Below are 19,184 nucleotides of genomic sequence, written 5' to 3'. Positions count from 1 at the left end.
GCCCATGTAGCATAACCCCAATTTCAAAACCCAGGAGCTTTAAAAGGCGATGCATGACAGATGCTCCAGAGGCCGATCTACCACAACCACTGTAAAATGTAGACATTATTTCATCTAATGAACGGATGAAAACACAGTGAGACCTGGGCCCCTGCCTTCTTCCTCTCTTTCAGAGCTACACCAGAGGAAAAAAAAGGAACCCAGAATGAAAACTGCTAGACAAGCCCCTTTTTGGCTCTCACTGGACCTGAGGAGACCAGGCCAAATGAATCCTCTCCAGGGCTTTGTCTCCCCTGCGGCTTAAAGCAGGTAACAGAAACCCAGGGAGTGTTCTGGTCTATTTACCACTTGCCGTGTCAGGCTGGCCAAGTCCGAGGGCCTCCGACCATCCACCCACCGAATGAGGAAGTGTGCTGGGTTATTTCTAACAAGCCGACTGGCTCTAACAGCATGTGACCTTTGTCATCTGTTTTGATAACTGCCCACTGAATACATTTTGTTTTCTTAATTTGACTGACTCCATGGGCTACAAGGCAAGGTACCATATGATTATAAAAGTATATGATTTCTTTACAAAAATTTTATATAAATCTCTTTACACTTGATGCTTCAGAATGTCAGACACGTGGTTAAAAAATCCTATTTGGAATGAAATGTACTTAGAAATATCACAATTTGCCACTAGGTGTTAAAAATTTTGCTTTTTACTAACTAGTTTTATTGGCATATGACACTGTATTAGTTTAAGGTGTACCACATAATGATTTGATACTTGGATATATTGTGAAATGATTACCACCAGGCTAATTAATTAACATCCATCACATGGTTACATATTTTTTTCTTGTGATGAGAATTTTAAAGATCTAAGTGATAAATTTTCAATGAGTCAATACATATTTCTCAACTCTTCCCTGGAGCCCAATTAGTCCTTTGTACACCTTACTGACCACTGTCTCCTTTTGGGCAGACTTTATCTGTACACATCTGTTCAGAACTAAATCACTGTATTATAAGTAGCTATTTACAGGTTCCATCTCTCCCAAAAGCCTAGATATCTTCCATAAAGGGAAGATCTTTTATTCTTTTTTGGGGGTGGGAGGAGGTAGGAATCCTTTATTTTTGAATTGTGCTATCTGCCTTTTGGGCTTTCCTGGTGGCTCAGTGGTAAAGAATCCCCATGCCAATTCAGAAAGATCTGGATTCAATCTCTGAGTCAGGAAGATCCCTGGGAGAAGGAAACGGCAACCCAATCCATGAATCTTGCCCACGATCCCAAGGACAGAGGAACCTAGCAGGCTACAGTCCATAGGGTTGCAAAAGAGTTGGACGTGACTTACAATAATATCTGCCTTTTACAATGAATGCTACCTGCCAAATTTTCATTTTATTCTAATAATTCTATGAAACAAGGTAAATGAAAAAGCTGGGCACAAAAAACTTGGAGAATCTTTTAAATATTCACCAGCTAGTTGGTATAAGAACAAGTACCAGATCCAGAATCTTTTGATCCTTAAAGCAGAGAACATCAGCAATCGGGAAGACAAGCTCTCACCCTGGTTGACCTGTTACAAGCTGTGCATCCCTGGGTCAGTCACTTCGTCTGGGCCCCGTTGTCCCAGATGTATAATAATGGGGTTGAATCAAGTAATCGCTAATGGTTCTTCTAGCTCTAAAGTTTCAAGATTATTTTCCCTAAAAAAGGTACTGTGGCAATGTGGGAGAAAGACCATGCTATTGGAAAACAGTTTTGAGAGGATGTTTTTCTTCATGTTGTATCTCTAATATCTAGCTGAGTATTAACTATACTAGCTGCTCAATATAAATGAACACGGCAGTGCTTCATAGTTACCTATGCAAACTCCATTTTCCCTTTCTTCCTAGGTAAAGTGAACTTCCTAGGTAAAGTGAAAGGGTTAGTTACTTAGTTATGTCTGAATCTTTGTAATTCCATGGACTGTAGACGGCCAGGCTCCTCTGTCCATGGAATTCTCCAGGTAAGTATACTAGACTGGGTTGCCATTCCCTTCTCCAAGGGATCTTCCCAACCCACGTCTCCTGCATTGCAGGTAGATTCTTTACCGTCTGAGCCACGAGGGCCAGAATCCCAATTTCATTCAGAGCACCAGGAGCCCAGCTCAAAGACTATCATTCCTGGTTGCCCTCTCAATTAAGTATGTCACTTTGCTGACAAAGGTCTGTATAGTCAAAACTATGGTTTATTCCAGTAGTCAGGTACGGATGTGAGAGCTGGACCATAAAGAAGGCTGGTGCTGAAGACTCAATGCTTTTGAATTGTGGTGTTGGAGAAGATTCTTGAGAGTCTCTTGCTTGGACTGCAAGAAGATCAGACCAGTCAATCCTAAAGGAAATCAACCCTGAATATTCACTGGAAGGACTGATGCCGATGCTCTAATACTTAGGCTACCTGATTCGAAGAGCCAATTCACTGGAAAAGACTCTAATGCTGGGAAAGACTGAAGGCAAGAGGAGAAGAGGGAGGCAGAGGATGAGACGGTTAGATAGCATCACTGACTCAATGGACATGAATCTGAGCAAATTCCAGGAGACGGCGGAGGACAGGGAAGCCTGGCATGCTGCAGTCCATGGGGTCAGAAAGAGTCAGACACAACTTAGCAACTGAACAACAACAACGAGACGAGTGGAATTACCATGCGGGACTTCTGGGAAGGACCTTTACAAAGGGGGAACTCTGGTTCTTTTCCCTTTCTTCCACTGCTCCTTCTAATGACCCAAGAGCAAACAGGAAGCCTGGAGACCCACAGTGTCTTAGCCTGTGAAACTACAAGACAGAGCAGAAGCGGGAAAGTGTGTGAAGAGTTTCTCAACAAAAGGAAGTTATCCAACCTCCAGACTTCATTTATACAAGAACATAAGCCTCATGTGTTTAAGCCACTGCAGTCAGCTTTCTCTTACAACCAAACCCAGTTTCTAACTGACAACGACAATCTCCTGAGAAGAGCTGCACCATCAGTAAAGGAACCAACTGAAAGGCTTCCAAAGGTTCATAACAAGCAAACTAATCAAAGGATGCATTGGTTGTTTGGTCTTCACTGAAACTGTGATTTAGTGAGGGGAGGAGGGAATTTCTTTTCAGTTGTCAAGTACTCCGGTTGGGATTGATCTTGCCCAAATAACTAATTCTCCTAGTAAAGCACAATATTCACACATATAACTTATTCACACCCTGGGAAAAGAACCTGATTATACACAGATTTTATAAGCACTTACTTACACAAATACAGTAACCTGAAGATGCTTAATACTTCTGTTCAACTGAATGAACTCTTAATGAACACTTTCACAACCAACCTATTCAACCAGGACAAGTCCCAGTGAAGCTTTTAAAATGTTTCAACTTCTCTAAAATTGACCTATTATTCGAAGACTAATTCAGGCAGAAGACCAGTTCATGAGACTTTCACTGTACTATTAAAATACCAACTCAGATGAGACCATCCTTCTGAAGGAAATTCCTTTAAAGTTAAAAGGAAGAAGAAAATTATGAGTGATGAAAAAACATTGATTGGTGGCATCATAACACAAATTAGGCAAATAACTAGAACAGATTTTGTAGAAGCATGTGTGACACTGAAATTAAGAATCAATATGCAAAAGTCTTGAGATGTGAGAAGGGTCTAAAACTATTACCCACCTTAACATACATTTTAAGAAAATGCACCTATGACTGGGGGGGGACAGGAACTTCCTATTAGCAAGTTGGGTGTGTATATGTGTGATTTATAGTGACACAATGTATGAAGAACTGGTGATGTAAGTTAAATCTTCAAATTTAACTGCTTAAAATAAGAATACAGTGGATGCAACAACTGACAATCAGCCGCTGAACCCTTAAAATAACATCTAATACAGCTTCCAGAGACAATGTGGAAAACACTGCTACAAAGGAACACATGCATTCTTCCACAACAGTTGAATCTACTCACACTAGCTCTACCATCATTAAATCATGAGTTGGGCCTATTACTTAGGCTTTAACTTCCTGTGATTCTGATGGAGATTCTTCTTCTAAGTTATATTTTAAAAAGGTAAGAGCAGCTACTGATTTCCAATGTTACATGACTTCTTCCTTTCGCTCCTAAAAAGGCCATACAATTATTAACACTCCTCTGTAACTGAAACAAGTATTTTCTAGACAAAGTTGGCAAATCATCTTGGGAATTAAAATGGGCATGAAGAAAGATGGCAGCACAGCTAAGATGCATAAACGACTCTCTTTGTGGTTTATTTGTCTTTAATATGGAAGGCAAATTGAAAAATACAAGTTATTTTTCATATTTTGCTTATGCTTTCAAGAATTAAGCTAAGAATCTTTATACAAAACCCCATCCCCTCGGTGATCACACCTTTTACGTCCTAGAATACATGACAGTCCTGACAGTGAAAGACCCTCCCGGTGCACTTAGTAGACCTTCCTCTTTAACAGGAAGTTACTTGCAGGCAGGACAAAGATGAAGAGATCTGCTTCACTAACTTATGATGACAAGGCTAAGAAGCAGAAGTAAAGCAAAATTAAAACAGGAAGCTGTCTTACCTGTGCCGTTGAGAGTAGTGTTTTTATTTGTGTACAGCCTGATCATGTGTCCTATTGTTTTCACATTTTCTCTTAACATTATTCCTCGAGCTTGAACCATAAAGAGATATGTGTTGGCTATAAAAGAAAAAAAAAAGAGAGAATGACATGACTCAATTAGGTTTTTTACATTAAAAAATAATATTCAGAATTGGGGAACTGCTCAATAGACCAGAACTGATTCAATTAGTACATCAAATGGGAAAACAAATATAAAATTACTATTTCCCATTATCGAAAACTCACAAAAACAAACTCCTTTTAAAAAACAATAAAATGAAAAATTATAGTAGTAATATCCATCCATCAACTAGAATGAGACTAAATGAACTATCCAAAAATCATAATTCCTTTATCCACATATGATTTTCTACTATAAAATATACACAGGAATTTCAGGAAGGCATTCTTTACCACATAATTCTTTACCACATTCAACCACATAATCCTAAAATTCACTTTCTCTAATTCTATATTAATTCCCTCAAACCAAGGACTCCACAGAGGTAAGAATTCCCTCATGAATCAAACATATGTCACAAATCACCATGTCTAATTTGGATACAGATCTTTCATATTCTCAGTGTTGGGGGGGCACACATAGGATGATCTAGAATCACAATCTCTTTTGGCAATTTCTCTTGATTACTTGAAATTTTACACTCTCAATCACAAGTCTACCTGCCAGGATTGTAAAAGCAGACAAAATCAAAATCAACATGGCATCACTACTTGCAATAGCCAGAACATGGAAGCAACCTAGATGTCCGATGACAGAGGAATGGTAAAGCAGATATGGTACCTGTATACAATAACTCAACCATCAAAAGGAACAAATGTGAGTCGGTTGTAGTGAGGTGGATGAACCTAGAACCTATTACACAGTTAAGTCAGAGAAACAAATCATCTATTATCATCTATAATATCATCTATTAAAGCATACATATGGAATCTAGTGGAGAAGGAAATGGCAACCCACTCCAGTATTCTTGTCTGGAAAATTCCATGAACAGAGGAACCTGGCGGGCTACAATCCATGGGGTCACAAAGAGCTGGCCACGATTGAGCACATCAGCATGGAATCTAGAAATAGTACTGATGAACCTATTTACAGAGAAAAAATGGAGACACAGACGTAGAGAATGGACTGTGGACACAGTGGGAGAAAGAGAGGTGAGACAAATGGAGAAAGTAGCACTGACATGTATACATCATCATGTGTAAAACAGATAAAAAGCCTGGTGCTGTATGATGACGGAAAGGGGGTGGGATGATACATACATAATCATAACTGATTCACATTCACGTACAGCAGAGACCTCCACAACACTAAAGCAACTGTCTTTCAACAGAAAAAAAATTTTTGTAAATACATCATTAGTGGTCTCATTTTAATTTAAAAAAATCAACGTGGCATTTTCAAGTTGTTAATTTCAATCTCCAAGGTAAGTGCTTCAAGAATAATTTGTATTTTTTTCCTCTGGGAGAAACTGGTAATTGGACAAAGATTACAAAAGTCATTGCCTTTTGAGATGCCAAGCCTCCTCAGAAAAGCACAGAAGTCGAAAGACCCTTTCTTTCTTGGTCCTGATTCTGCTAGTGCTGGGCATAACTTTGGACAGCTCACCAGATCTCAGTTCTCTTGCCTAAAAATAGCAGTACTACACCAGGTTTCTCGGAAGCCCCTTCTACGCTAAATGCTCCAGGCATAAAGCTAAAAATCATAAGCTCCATTCAGACAAGAGGAGGAGGCTCATTTTCACAGAAAAACCAAGAAACTGCAAGGCCTGGTTAATGACTCAATTTTAAGATAAGCTGTCTCTCAACACACTAATGGCACTCTTGAAAAATGAATGCTGAATGAAAAGATCAAAAATGCCAACTCATTTTCTGGGCCCAGTTCTGCTTCTTTGAGATGGTACAGGGAGATGAGCAAAATGTTTGCCACCTCCTTTCTCCTTTTACTGAAATCTGAACTTGCTCGAAGTACCAGTGAGGACAGAATAAATAGAACAGAGAAGTGGAGTAAAATAACACTTTTTTTTTTCACCTTTAACCCATAAAAGAGAAACACAGGTTTTACATAAGCTCCAGCTCAATCATTTTTAGGCACCTGTCCGGAACCCACCTGCCAATGCAGGAAATGTAAGAGACATGGGTTCAATCCCTGGGTCAGGAAGATCTCATGGAGAAGGTCATGGCAACCCACTGCAGTTTTCTTGCCTGGAGAATCCCATGGACAGACAGTTCATAGGGTTGCAAAGAGTCGGACATGACTGAGCAACTTAGCACGCACTCACCACATCCTCTCTGGAAATCAGTCCTATAATTAGATCTAACTTGTTTAGGCTTGAATTTATTAAGCCAGGCTTACAAACCCCACACGTTTTTAGTACATTTTTGTTTCTTCAGTGGACTTTCAAAGACAGATGAGACAAAGTGAAAAATGAAAGTAAAGACAACAGCCAACCAAAAATGTGGGAAAATGTTCAAGAAAAGCCAAAGTAACATTAGCAATTCTACCTAAACCAAGATTTCAACTGAAATGACGCAGAGAAAAAAAATGAAGTGGATTACGAGTACCTACTGATTTAAAATTATCTTGGATCATTTAATCCTAAAATTATATATGAAATTTGTTATCAGTTGTGTAAATAGCCTATATTTGTTATGCACCAAGCTGGGGAGGTGGGGGAAGACCTGGAGAAGGAGGACTGAGTTAAGAGTTATTAGGCCAAGACCAGTACTGGGAGAAACAATACTGCCCCAAACAAGGACACACAAGATAAGAACACGTGTGTCCTGGAAACAGAATTTTCACAAACTACACAGCTTTTTCTTTTAATTAACATACCTACTCTAATAGAGAAAACTGCTTGAATCTTGTGTGCTTAGTCGCTCATTTGTGTCCAACTCTTTGCAACCCCATGGACTGTAGCCCACCAGGCTCCTCTGTCCATGGGATTCTCCAGGCAAGAATACTGGAGTGGGTTGCCATGCCTTCCTCCAGGGGATCTTCCCCACCCAGGGATCAAATCCAAATCTTGAAACCAAGTCAAATTTAAGAAACAAGGACAATAACCAGCATAGAAAAGGACAAAGTCAAATTTTCCTAAAAACTTTCAAAATAGAAGGTAACCAAACTGTTAAGAAAAAAAATGATTACTGATGGCACCTGTGACAAGGGTGAATTATTTACCAAAAGCAAGTATTTACTATGCATTAGACAGAAGGAGGAAAAGGTGAGACGCCAAGCTCTCCAAACGGAAAATCTATTAGTTTATTTTAAATCATTCACAGCTAATTGAGTTACATTCCTTAGGTTAATGGTCCTCATGGGTTTAATCCCTAAAGATCAAAACCCATTAAGGAATGAAGCTGTATTTAAATAGAGGCACTGTTAACAGAAGAAAGGCCATGTGTCAAAGTGTTTCCAAGGCATAAGAAACCAGCATGGAATAATCCAGACTGACCACCAAACATCATAAAACTACAGTAACCCACACTCAGGTAATTCTACATGCCTGCTAATCATCATTATTGTAAAATAGAATGTTTTATTAGCAAGCCAAGAAATCCTTGTCTAAAATTTCTATTCCAGGGACTACCCTGGTGGTCCAGTAGTGAAGACTCCATGCTTCCACTTCAGGGAACTATGGGTTGGATCCCCAGTAGGGGAATTAAGAAGCCCAAATGCTGCAAAAAAAAAAAGAGAGAGAGAGAGATTTCTATTCCATCTTACAAGTGACTACATTTCAGAAAATAGGGAAATCTTTCCCACTGGTCTCAAGACGACTCAGAAGAACACGAAAAACCAGTACTGCTTCATTAAGATGATGCTATGTTCTCTAATTTAGCTCATTTGCAATTTGCCTCTGCATTGTGAGACATAAATTTCACTTATTTACCTAGTCTGTTTTCCAGGGGTTGGGGGGGAAACTATAACCTAAGGGGAAAAAACTTCAAATATCAACAGTTTACAATAGCTCATAGGCATGTTACCCTAGGTTTATGAGGAAAGAGATTTATGAATGTGCTTCATTCTCCACTTGAGAAAACTAGGGAATGTGTTTTCTGTAAAGCTGTCTCCACACCCCTTTGCATACGTAGCTTTGCTCCTTCAAAGCACAGAAAAGATTCAAGTCAAGGAGCTCTGTAGTCTGCAGTGATCTGGCAAAGGCTTCCTAGACTTTGAAGGACTTTCAAACACAACATCCCTCTGATCTCAACATCCTTGTTCCTGACTGCCACAATCTCCAGGTTCTTTAACAAACCAGAAGTCAACTGCACAGCTGATTCTGAGGGGGAGACGGTGTTGTTAGACATTCTCACACGCAATTATAAACACAGTGGTGGAGCTAAGAAGAGTGGGGTACAAATACAATTGGGAGAAACATTCATACAAAAGTAAAAGTGGGAACCATGGTGATGAATTACCACAGGAAAAATTATCTAGAAAGGAGATAAGAAGGTGGAGTTCAGACCGCAAATAGAAGATATAAAACTAAAAGACCTCAAGATGAATTAATCTGAGCTGAAACATGGTGAAGCCACCATTGGACAGAAGAAAGAGAAAATGGTCAACCATGACAAATGTCAATACAGAGGAGAAGACGGACAGACAATAAGGAAAAAAGAAAAAAGCTTAAAAAATGAAAAGCTAATACCTAGCACTTACTCTACTGGGCATCCTTAGAAGTTCTTTATATAAACTAATCGACAACTCTATAAGGTAGGTACAAATATTCCCATTTTACAGATAAGGAAAGTGGAGTTAAGTGATTTGCTCAAGGCCACACAGTAATTTATTAGCAAGTGGTGGAGCTACGATTCACCCCCAGCAGTCAGCTTCAGCAACCCAACTCTTCATCACCATCCCAATCAGCCTTTTAAAATAATATTAGAGGGACTTCCCTGGTGGTCCAGTACTAAGATTCTGCTCTCCCAATGCAGGGGCACCTGTATTCAATCCCTGGTTAAGGAACTAGCTCCTACAGGCTGCAACAAAGATCGAAGATCCCAAATGCCATAACTAAGACCTGATGCAGCCAAATAAATATTTTTTTATAACAAATAAATAAAAGTGCTATTAGATCCTGGTCAACCTTCAAGAGAGCAGTTTCACCCAAATAATGGGGTAAAAAAGAAATTAGTAGAGAGTTGAGTGGACAAGTGAAAGCAGTCTGGTGTCGGAACAAGTAAGTGAGAGCCAGGTCAAGGGAAGTGTTCTTGAGCAGGAGGGACCTCAGCATGACCTGAGGAGAGCAAGGAAAGAAGTCTCAAATGAAGGCTCTAAGTGAGTAAGAGGAAAGAGGGAGAAGAACATCTCCACCAATGGGATGGCATAGCTGCGGAGGACACTCGGGGAGAAGCCATCCAACCTGAGGAGCACCGGCAGCAATGGACAGTAAGTTCTAACAGTCCCAGTAGGTAAATGGTGTCAAGAAACAGAAAGGCGAGGAGAGGACTTGAGGGCCACTGTGAAGATGATAAGTAACATTAATGGGGACTTCCCTGGTGGGCCAGTGGCTAAGACTGCATTTGAACGCAGGGGACCTGGGTTCGATCCCTGGTCAGGGAACTAATTCCTACATGCCACAACCAAGAGTTCACATGCAACAACTAAAATAATGTTTTTAAAGTACTTCCCTATGACCAGTTAACTAGGTCATTCTCAACATTAAAACAAGTAGTAGTAGTAACATTAATGAAGGTGAGAAAGTGCCAGATGTAGAAGGTTAGGAAGATTATGGTCTGGAGAGAAGGGGGACAGGGTGGAGCAGGAAGGCTCTGAATTGAGCATAACTCAGAAATCATCCCAGGATGTGGAATGTTGGAGGGCATGGGTTTCTAAAGAGAAGGGAAATGAATTAACATGAATTGAGTACCTCCATTCATCAGGCAATGAGCTAAATGCCACGTGTTACATTTCATTTAATTCTTCTGTAGCAGGTTGAACGGAGACCACCCAAAAGATGTGTGCACATCCTAATTCCCAGAACCTGCAAATGTTATCTCATTTGAAAAAGGAGTCTTTGTAGATGTAATTAAGTTAAGGATCTCGAGATGAGGAGATCATCCTGGATTATCTGTGTTGGCCCTAAATCCAATCAAAGTGCACAGACAAGAGAAAAGCAGAGTGAGACTTCCACACACACACACACACACGCACGCACAAAAAGTACAGTGAGGATGAAGGCAGATTAGAGTGACTGGCCACCAGCCTAGGAAGCCAAGGAATGCCAGCAGGCACCCAAAGCTAGAGACAAGGGAGGGTCTTTCAGAGCCTTCAGAGGTTTCACAGCACTGCCGAGTCCTTGATTTTGAACTTCTGGCCAATGCAACTGTGAGGAAATGCGTTCCTGCTTTAAGCCTCTCAGACTGCGGTAATTTATATAGCAGCCCTAGGAAACAAATATACCATCTCAGGATACAGGCACAACTTTCCTCATTTTAAGACCAGAAAACTGACTTCCCTGGTGGTCAAGTGGTTAAGAATTCACCTTTCAATGCAGGGACATGGGTTCAATCCCTGGTCTGGGAAGATCCCACATGCCTCAGAGTAACTAAGCCCGGGCACCAGGACCACTGAGCCCGCATCCCGCGACTACTGAATTGCACCGCAAGTGGCTCAGACAGTAAAGCGTCTGCCTGCAATGTGGGAGACCCGGGCTCAATCCCTGGGCCGGGAAGATACCTGGAGAAGGAAATGGCAACCCACTCCAGTACTCTTGCCTGGAAAATTCCATGGACGGAGGAACCTGGTGGGCTACAGTCCACGGCGTCACAGAGTTGGAGAGGACTAAGCGACTTCACTTTCAGCACAATCAGAGAATTGGTGCGCTGCAATGAAAGATCTCACATGATGCAAAGATCCCACATATTGAACTAAGACCTGATGCAAGCAAATAAATAAATACTGAGATCAAAAAACAAACTCAGAGGTTACACAGGTAGAATATTAAAAACTCAAGATTCAAGGACTGCTCTAAATGACTCTGAGAGGCAGCAATCTGGGATAAGCAATGACTGGAAGTCCTACAGGACAGAGAGACTAAGAAAAAGAAAACTCTTCAATGCAAAAAGTTATGAGGGAAGTGACAACAGAGGGGATTAACAGATTGCAGCCAATGCGAGGAGGATATCAGAAGTAGTACTTCAAAGTCACAGGAGAGAAAATGCTTTCCCATATAGTCTACAGAACATGTAATGAAATAAACAACATGGAAAAAAGCAAACCACTTCATATCTTTGCTCTTGTTCAGTCGCTAAGTGGTGTCCAACTCTTGGGGAACCCATGAACTGCAGCCCACCACACTCCCTATTCTTCACTATCTCCCCATGTTTGCTCAAATTCATGTCTGTTGAGTCGAAGATGCTGTCTAACCATCTCATCCTCTACTACCCTCCTCTCCTTTTGCCTTCGATCCTTCCCAGCATCAAGGTTTCTTCTGGTGAGTCGACTCTTTACATCAAGTAGCCAAAGCATTGGAACTTAAGCATCAGTCCTTCCAATGAATATTCAGGGTTGATTTCCCTTAGGATTGATTGGTTTGATCTCCTTGTTGTCCAAGAGACTCTCAAGAGTTTCCTCCAGCACCACAATTTGAAAGCATCAATTCTCTGGCGCTCAGCCTTTAGAGCCCAGCTGCATATATACATCCCTTGATAGTAACCACAGACACTTGAATCACGTATTCTATGAACTTCTAAGAACTCACAATAACCTTTTAAACATCTATTTCACATGCCTGTAAGTTTTCTTCTTTCCACATCTAGCCCCTTGTTCAACAATTTCCCAGAAATTACTCATCTGATTCTGTAAAAGCTAAATGTGTCATCTCTAATAATAATGCCATAAACCCCAGGATGCGGCCATATGACATATGAAAGAGTTCATACTTTGCCTAGAACCAAAGCATTGCTTAAGTTAAAAACAAAACATAACAGACTTCTAGGCTGTGCCAGGCTACAAAACAAATGATTCCCTTTATGTCAAAACACTATTTAAATAGACTATTTTACCATAGTGATGATAATTCAAAGTCAAGTATGGGCTCAAGAAAATCTGCAGAGCAAGTGATTGCTAGCCTATAATATCCTCCTCCCCATCCTTCCAGTAAATCACAGACTGACTAATAAGTAGAATGAAAGAATTCTGTGCTCAGAATCCCATTTTATCAAGCAATTATGAATATACTGATCACATACAGCACAAATCTATTTCAGATCTTAGCCAACATCTCAAGCTTTGCTGATGTAGGCACCAAAAATTAACAAGAAATTCTTTCTGACAGGTGTTTTTTTTACCACTTTCACTCTGCAGTTTAACAGCTTTAAGTTATTTGAGGACGACTTTTCTAACAGTCTTATTAAAGATGTTCAAGGTGGAGACATGTGTTTATTCACAATAAATATGTGTTAAATAACCACCAACCGCCAAGCAGTATCAGCAACTAAGGAGCCATGGGGGTCTCCTCTGCAAAAACCAGAATTCTAAGAAAGGGTAAACTGCCTGAAACATTGGAATCACTTCTACAACCACCAGATGACCAGCTCAGCCTGGTTTAAACTTAGCTGAAAATTTAAAAACTAGACTCTGAACACATGATCTAACACATGACAGCTTGCAGCACTGTCCTTTGTTAATTCATGGTTACTCACTTAAACATACGGCTTCTATAAAGCGTGACAGGAGCCTAAAGAGTCAAGAGTTATAAACCACACTGGAGAAAAGTAGAATCAGGAGGAAATGAGGGAACCAGGAAAGGAAAAATGCAGGCAATTACATTTTTAATCTAATCAGTAAGGAAACTTTCCTAATGAGATTATAAAGGATGAAGCCATAAATAAACACACTCAGGAAGCACTGTAAATCTGCTGAAAATAAATGATTTCAGAATGCACTTCAAGTGAATGAAATGAACCTCTACCCACTTGAGAATGCTATCCATGATAAGAGTACATAAAAGGGAGACCTATGTGAACTATATGCTTTATAATTATCCCCGATTTCCCTGTGTTTTCACAATTAAAATACCATTCATAATTTCAACTTACTTATTCATGAAAGGAGAATGACTCTAAAACAAGCAGGAGAGAGGGGACACAGCATAGAAAATGAATTTCAATGATTTCCAAAGCCAGAGTATACTTTCAAATCAAAAAACAAGACATCTTTTAATTCTCTACCACTGGTCCTCTTGAGTCAAATGAAAATGGAGTCAGAGTTCTCTTCCTCCAAGTCAAGCTGGACACTGCACTATGATTAGAAGTCATAATATCTGAGCCATTAACTTAATTACCAAGAAGGCAATACATAAAACATGATTTCAGTTAAGAATTATTAACATTAGCAAGCCTCAAATACTTAAAAAAAGAGATAATATTTCAATCAAGGTGTGATGGTACAATAACAAGCTTCACAGAGCTGCTTAACTATGAACATGTTATAAAGAGATTTTTAGAAGTCTTTTGTTTTGAAATTATTTCTGCTAGCTAACATGTACGGCCATCAGTTCAGTTCAGTCACTCAAGTTGTGTCCAACTCTTTGTGACCCCATGGACTGCAGTAGGCCAGGCTTCCCCGTCCATCACCAACTCACGGAGTCTACTCAAACTCATGTCCATTGAGTTGGTGATGCCATCCAACCATCTCACCCTGTCATCCCCTTCTCCTACCACCTTCAATCTTTCCCAGCATCAGGGTCTTTTCCAATGAGTCCAAGGGATCCCCAAGAGTCTTCTCCAACGCCACAGTTCAAAAGCATCAATTCTTCAGCACTCAGCTTTCTTTACAGTCCAACTCTCACATTCATACATGACTAGTGGAAAAACCATAGCCTTGACTAGATGGACATTTGTTGGCAAAGTACTGTCTCTGCTTTTTAATATGCTGTCTAGGTTGGTCATAGCTTTTCTTCCAAGGAGCAAGTGTCTTAATTTCATGGCTGCAGCCACCATCTGCAAGTGATTCTGGAGCCCCCAAAAATAAAGTCTGACACTGTTTCCACTGTTTCCCCATCTACTTGCCATGAAGTGATGGGACCAGATGCCATGATCTTAGTTTTCTGAATGCTGAGTTTTAAGCCAACTTTTTCACTCTCCTCTTTCACTTTCATCAAGAGGCTCTTTAGTTCTTCTTCACTTTCTGCCATAAGGGTGGTGTCATCTGCATATCTGAGGTTATTGATATTTCCCCCAGCAATCTTTATTCCAGCTTGTGCTTTATCCAGCCCAGTGTTTCTCATGATGTACTATTTATATTGATCCTATTAAGTGAATTACAATGTATCTAATAATGAAAAACATTAAATAACAAATTCAGGATCAATCCATAACTCAATCACATAGTGGGTTCATAAAGAAACACATAATCCTGGTTGCCTTAAGTTATCTGTACATCCTGCCATTGTTATTCTGGAGGAAAGAAATTCTTCACCATGAAAGCTCTTTCTCCAGTAAAACACAATGCTATAAACAAATTAATCTGGTTTTTAACAGGTAAGATTAGTTAGATGAAAGATCAAATCAGATAACCAATTTCAAATGTAAAACTATTTCACACTAAAGGATTTCCCAACTGTTTGGGGTGTGTGTCAGAAATAAAGTTCCCAGAGTGAAGGATTAATTAAAAAATCAATCAGGGACTTCCCTGGTGGTCCAGTGACCAACACTCCATATTCCCTATACAGAGGCAGGGGTGGGGGGGTGGGCCAGGGTTTGATCCCTGATCCAGGAACTAGATCTCACACGCCATAGCTAAGAGTGCACATGCCATAACTAAAGATTCTGCATGGTAGTTTTATTCCCAGCATGCAGGATTGTTTACTTGCCACGTGTGAACTCTTAGTTATGGCATGTGGGACCTAGTTCCTGGACCAGGGATCAAACTCAGGTGGGAGGGAGGGAGGGACATGCGTATACCTATGGCTGATTCATGTTGATATATGGCAGAAACCAACACAATATTGTGAAGTAATTATCCTCCAATTAAAAATAAAATTTTAATGCAAAAAAAAAAAAGATCCTGCACACAATTAAGACCTAATGCAGCCAAATAAATAAATAAATAATTTTCTCTAATGATAAGACCTGGGTTGCCTTAAATAAGGCTTGAGCACCTTCATGTTTGAAAACCACTGCTTGTAGTAATTCTCTAAACATCACTAACATTTGTAACAGGCAAAAAAATAGAAGTCTCCTTTCACAGTTTAAGTTGTATAAATATATCCTCTTTTATACAGCTTTCTAATTTATGCACAATTCATTGAGACAATGAAGAATCTGTTTCATCCTTAAAGAACATACAACATAAAGACTGGGTTAAGAGCCAAAGACTTTTACTAACTTGACTATTTAATCATGAAATCCAAGATGCAAGCAAAAAGTCACATCTATTACCCCTCTGGAGAAAAAAAAATTAATTACAATTTCAAGATTTAAAAGCACTAAGTTATGTTTTCCTAAACATTTTGCCATGCTACACAGCCAAAAATAAAACATCTCATAATTTCAACTTACTTATTCATGAAAGGAAAATGACTCTAAAACAAGGAGAGAAGGGAACACAGCATGGAAAATGAATTTCAAAGATTTCCACAGCCAAAGCATACTTTCAAACCAACAAACAAAGATAAACATCCTTTCTTGCCTACTTTAACTGAGGAGGGTTTTTGCTGTGGCTTAAACCAAACACCATCAAGTTCTGCTACAACCAAAAACAAGTATGCCCATGATACAACAAATCAAGTCAGCCCAATGTAGGATATACATGCTGGAGAAAAATAAAATTGGAATATGCTACCTGAAATTCTCCAATGGGTCCAAGACATGAGGAAAAAATACCTAATAATAACTGAAGTAAAACTCTTGATTTCCCAGTGGCACGTTAATGGCCTTGTAGGTATTCTCAGAAAACCTACTTTTAACCTTCAACTGACCCAATCTTCAACTCTAATCACAGTATTATCCACATATTATCCTCTGTTATTACCCTGACAAAAGGCAGAAACAAAAACATCTTTTATAAACTCAATCACTCGGTCTTTCAGGAATTAAGGAAAAAATGATTCAGAAGAAAAAGAAGAGGAGGGGGAAAGAGCTGGGGGCAGGCTGCTCTGATGAAACTGGTCAGGTGCAGCCCAAGCAGTGGCGACGACACTCAGGTGGTCTCAGGTGGCAAGGAAAATGGACCAGAAGGAGAACACTGGAAATAGACAAGGTCTGCGGGGCTCTCCATTGGCCAGGAATGCCCAAACAGGACCTACGACATTCAAGTTCTAGAATAATCTCTCAGAAAAGGACACAGCAGGGGAATGAGAGAAGAAGGAGATGAATTGAAAGAGAAGCACTGAAACAAACACATTGCCACATGTGAAACAGACAGCAGTAGAAAGCTGCTATGTAACACCGGGAGCTCAGCCTGGGGCTCTGTGACAACCAAGAGGGGTGGGATGGGGTGGGAGGGAGGTTCAGGACGGAGGGGCCGTATGTACACGTATGGCTGATTCACACTGTTGTAGGGCAGAAACCAACACAACACTGTAAAGCAATTATCCGCCAGTTACAAAAGGAAATTTACTCATAAAACAGTAACATGGAGAATGGTGTGAAGCACTGTCAGACTTCAATGAATTCATTTTCCCTTTAAAACTACCTGATTCCTCACAAGGTCATAGAATTGAGGTTCACTTCTGCTGGAACAATACAGCTGAATTAACATATAGGCTCAAGAATGCTGGCCAGAAAATAAAGTAAAAATAAAATAATACAAATAAAAGAATGGCAACCTGATGGAGGTAAGCAATTTCTGAGATGGCTCCCTAGCCGATGACTGTGCACTGGCCCAAGATGACTCTTTTCTGACCAAGACAATATGGCGAAAGTGATGGGGTTGTAAACTACCCAGTGGAGAGGCTCTGGGGCAAGGAACTGAGTGAGGTCTCCAGCAGCTACCTGCAAAGAACTGAGGTCCTCAGTGCAACAATCCTCAGTGGGCAGAATCCTGCCCGAATGCACACGGCTGAACTTGGAAGTGGACTCTTCCCCAGTGGAGCCTCCAACCACAGCCTTGTCCTACACTCTGTAGCCAAGTAAGAGACCTTGAACCAGAGCCATCCAGCCAAATCATTTCCAGATTCCTGGCCACAGAAACTAGGAGATAACACGTGTTTGTTATTTTAAGCCCCTAAATTTGGAGGTAATTCCCTGGTGGCTCAGTGGTAAAGAATCCGCCTGCCAATTCAGGAGATGTGGGTTCAGTCCCCGGGTTGGGAAGATCTCCTGGAGAAGGAAATGGAAATTCACTCCAGTAATTCTTTTCTGGAGAATCCCATGGACAGATGAGCCTCCACGGAGTCACAGAAGAGTCAGACATGACTTACAGCGACCAAACAACAGACAACACACTGAAGGACCCTGGCATCTTCACTGTTTCTCATCTCCTGCCAGCCGTTCCATATTCTCCCGAGGAGTCTAATATTCAACACCAGGATGATACTGATGGGTGGGCTGGGGAGAGAAGGAACTAGAGCAGCCACACCAGTAGAAGTGATTAATTGGAAAGACTGAGTCACTCAACAGCTCTTCACTAAGCCTCTAATATGTGCCAGGGCAGAAACCAAATCTCTGAAGCTGGTCAAGCAAACACGTTACTCTATACTAAGATCTGTTCACGACAAGAGCCCCTCTAAGCAGCTCAGACACCCACCTTATCAGATATGAATGTCCTCAACCTCCCTCTCCATATGCATCCAATTTTTATTATCAAGAGCATCTTTATCTACTCCCCACCTCTAAAATTAATCCCACTTGACCCTACTCCCTCTACCTGGCCTCCCTCATTCCAGAACTGCTGTCTTAATCCATCCACACCAATAAAGCATTAGTATTCCTATAAAATGCAAACCTGATCATGTCACTCTCCTACTGAAAATCTAAACTTGATGGTTTGACATTGTTCTCAGGCTAAAGCTCAAGTTCTCAAATCGAGCTTACAGGCATCTGTATTTATGTCTCTGGCTTTGGCCCACGCTCCCCTCCAATTTTTATGCCTTAGCCTCTACTCTTTTGGTTATTTTTTTTAACTTTTCATTTCTCTCCCACCTCTTAACCTTCAACTATTCTATTCCTACCTGAAGCACTTTTCCCCAGTCTTTAATTACCTAACCTAAGCTTCTGGCCTTAGGTTCTCCCTGATGCCTAGACTAGTTTAGTGCCCTACTCATCCACCCAACCAGTGCCTCCACAGCAAACTCACTCTATCACCTAGAATAGTTACTCTGCCAACTGTGTGAATTTCCCACTGGCCTTGAGCTCTATGAGGGGCTTTCCAGGTGGCACTAATGGTAAAGAACTGCCTGCCAATGCAGGAGACATAAGAGCCTCGGGTTAGATTTTTGGGTCGGGAAGATCCCCTGGAGAAAGGCATGGCAACCCACTCCAGTACTCCTGCCTGGAGAATCCCAAGGACAGAGGAGCCTGGCGGGCTACAGTCCATGGGGTCGCAAAGAGTCAGATACGACTGAAGCGACTTAGCATGCATGCTTCAGCTCTATGAAAACAGGGA

At 40.6% G+C, this 19,184-nt stretch overlaps 1 protein-coding gene across 2 annotated transcripts in view; it reads right to left on the bottom strand.

Annotated features, from left to right (window-relative positions):
* The window catches only part of B4GALT6 (beta-1,4-galactosyltransferase 6), a 69,504-nt gene that overhangs the window by 43,166 nt on the left and 7,154 nt on the right, over positions 1-19,184 (bottom strand). The window contains exons 2-3 of one of the 2 annotated variants that reach the window (XM_061130707.1): positions 11,351-11,458; positions 4,577-4,693 (exon numbers count right to left, since the gene is read on the bottom strand). In XM_061130707.1, coding sequence (XP_060986690.1) covers positions 4,577-4,676 — 100 coding nt within the window. In that variant the 5' untranslated portion in view covers positions 4,677-4,693; positions 11,351-11,458. The remainder of the gene's footprint in view (positions 1-4,576; positions 4,694-11,350; positions 11,459-19,184) is intronic. The other variant, XM_061130706.1, reaches the window with a different exon arrangement.

Source organism: Dama dama, chromosome 27 (assembly GCF_033118175.1).
Source record: "Dama dama isolate Ldn47 chromosome 27, ASM3311817v1, whole genome shotgun sequence".
Classification (NCBI taxonomy): Eukaryota; Metazoa; Chordata; class Mammalia; order Artiodactyla; family Cervidae; genus Dama; species Dama dama.
This window is presented reverse-complemented; position numbering and strand designations above follow the sequence as displayed.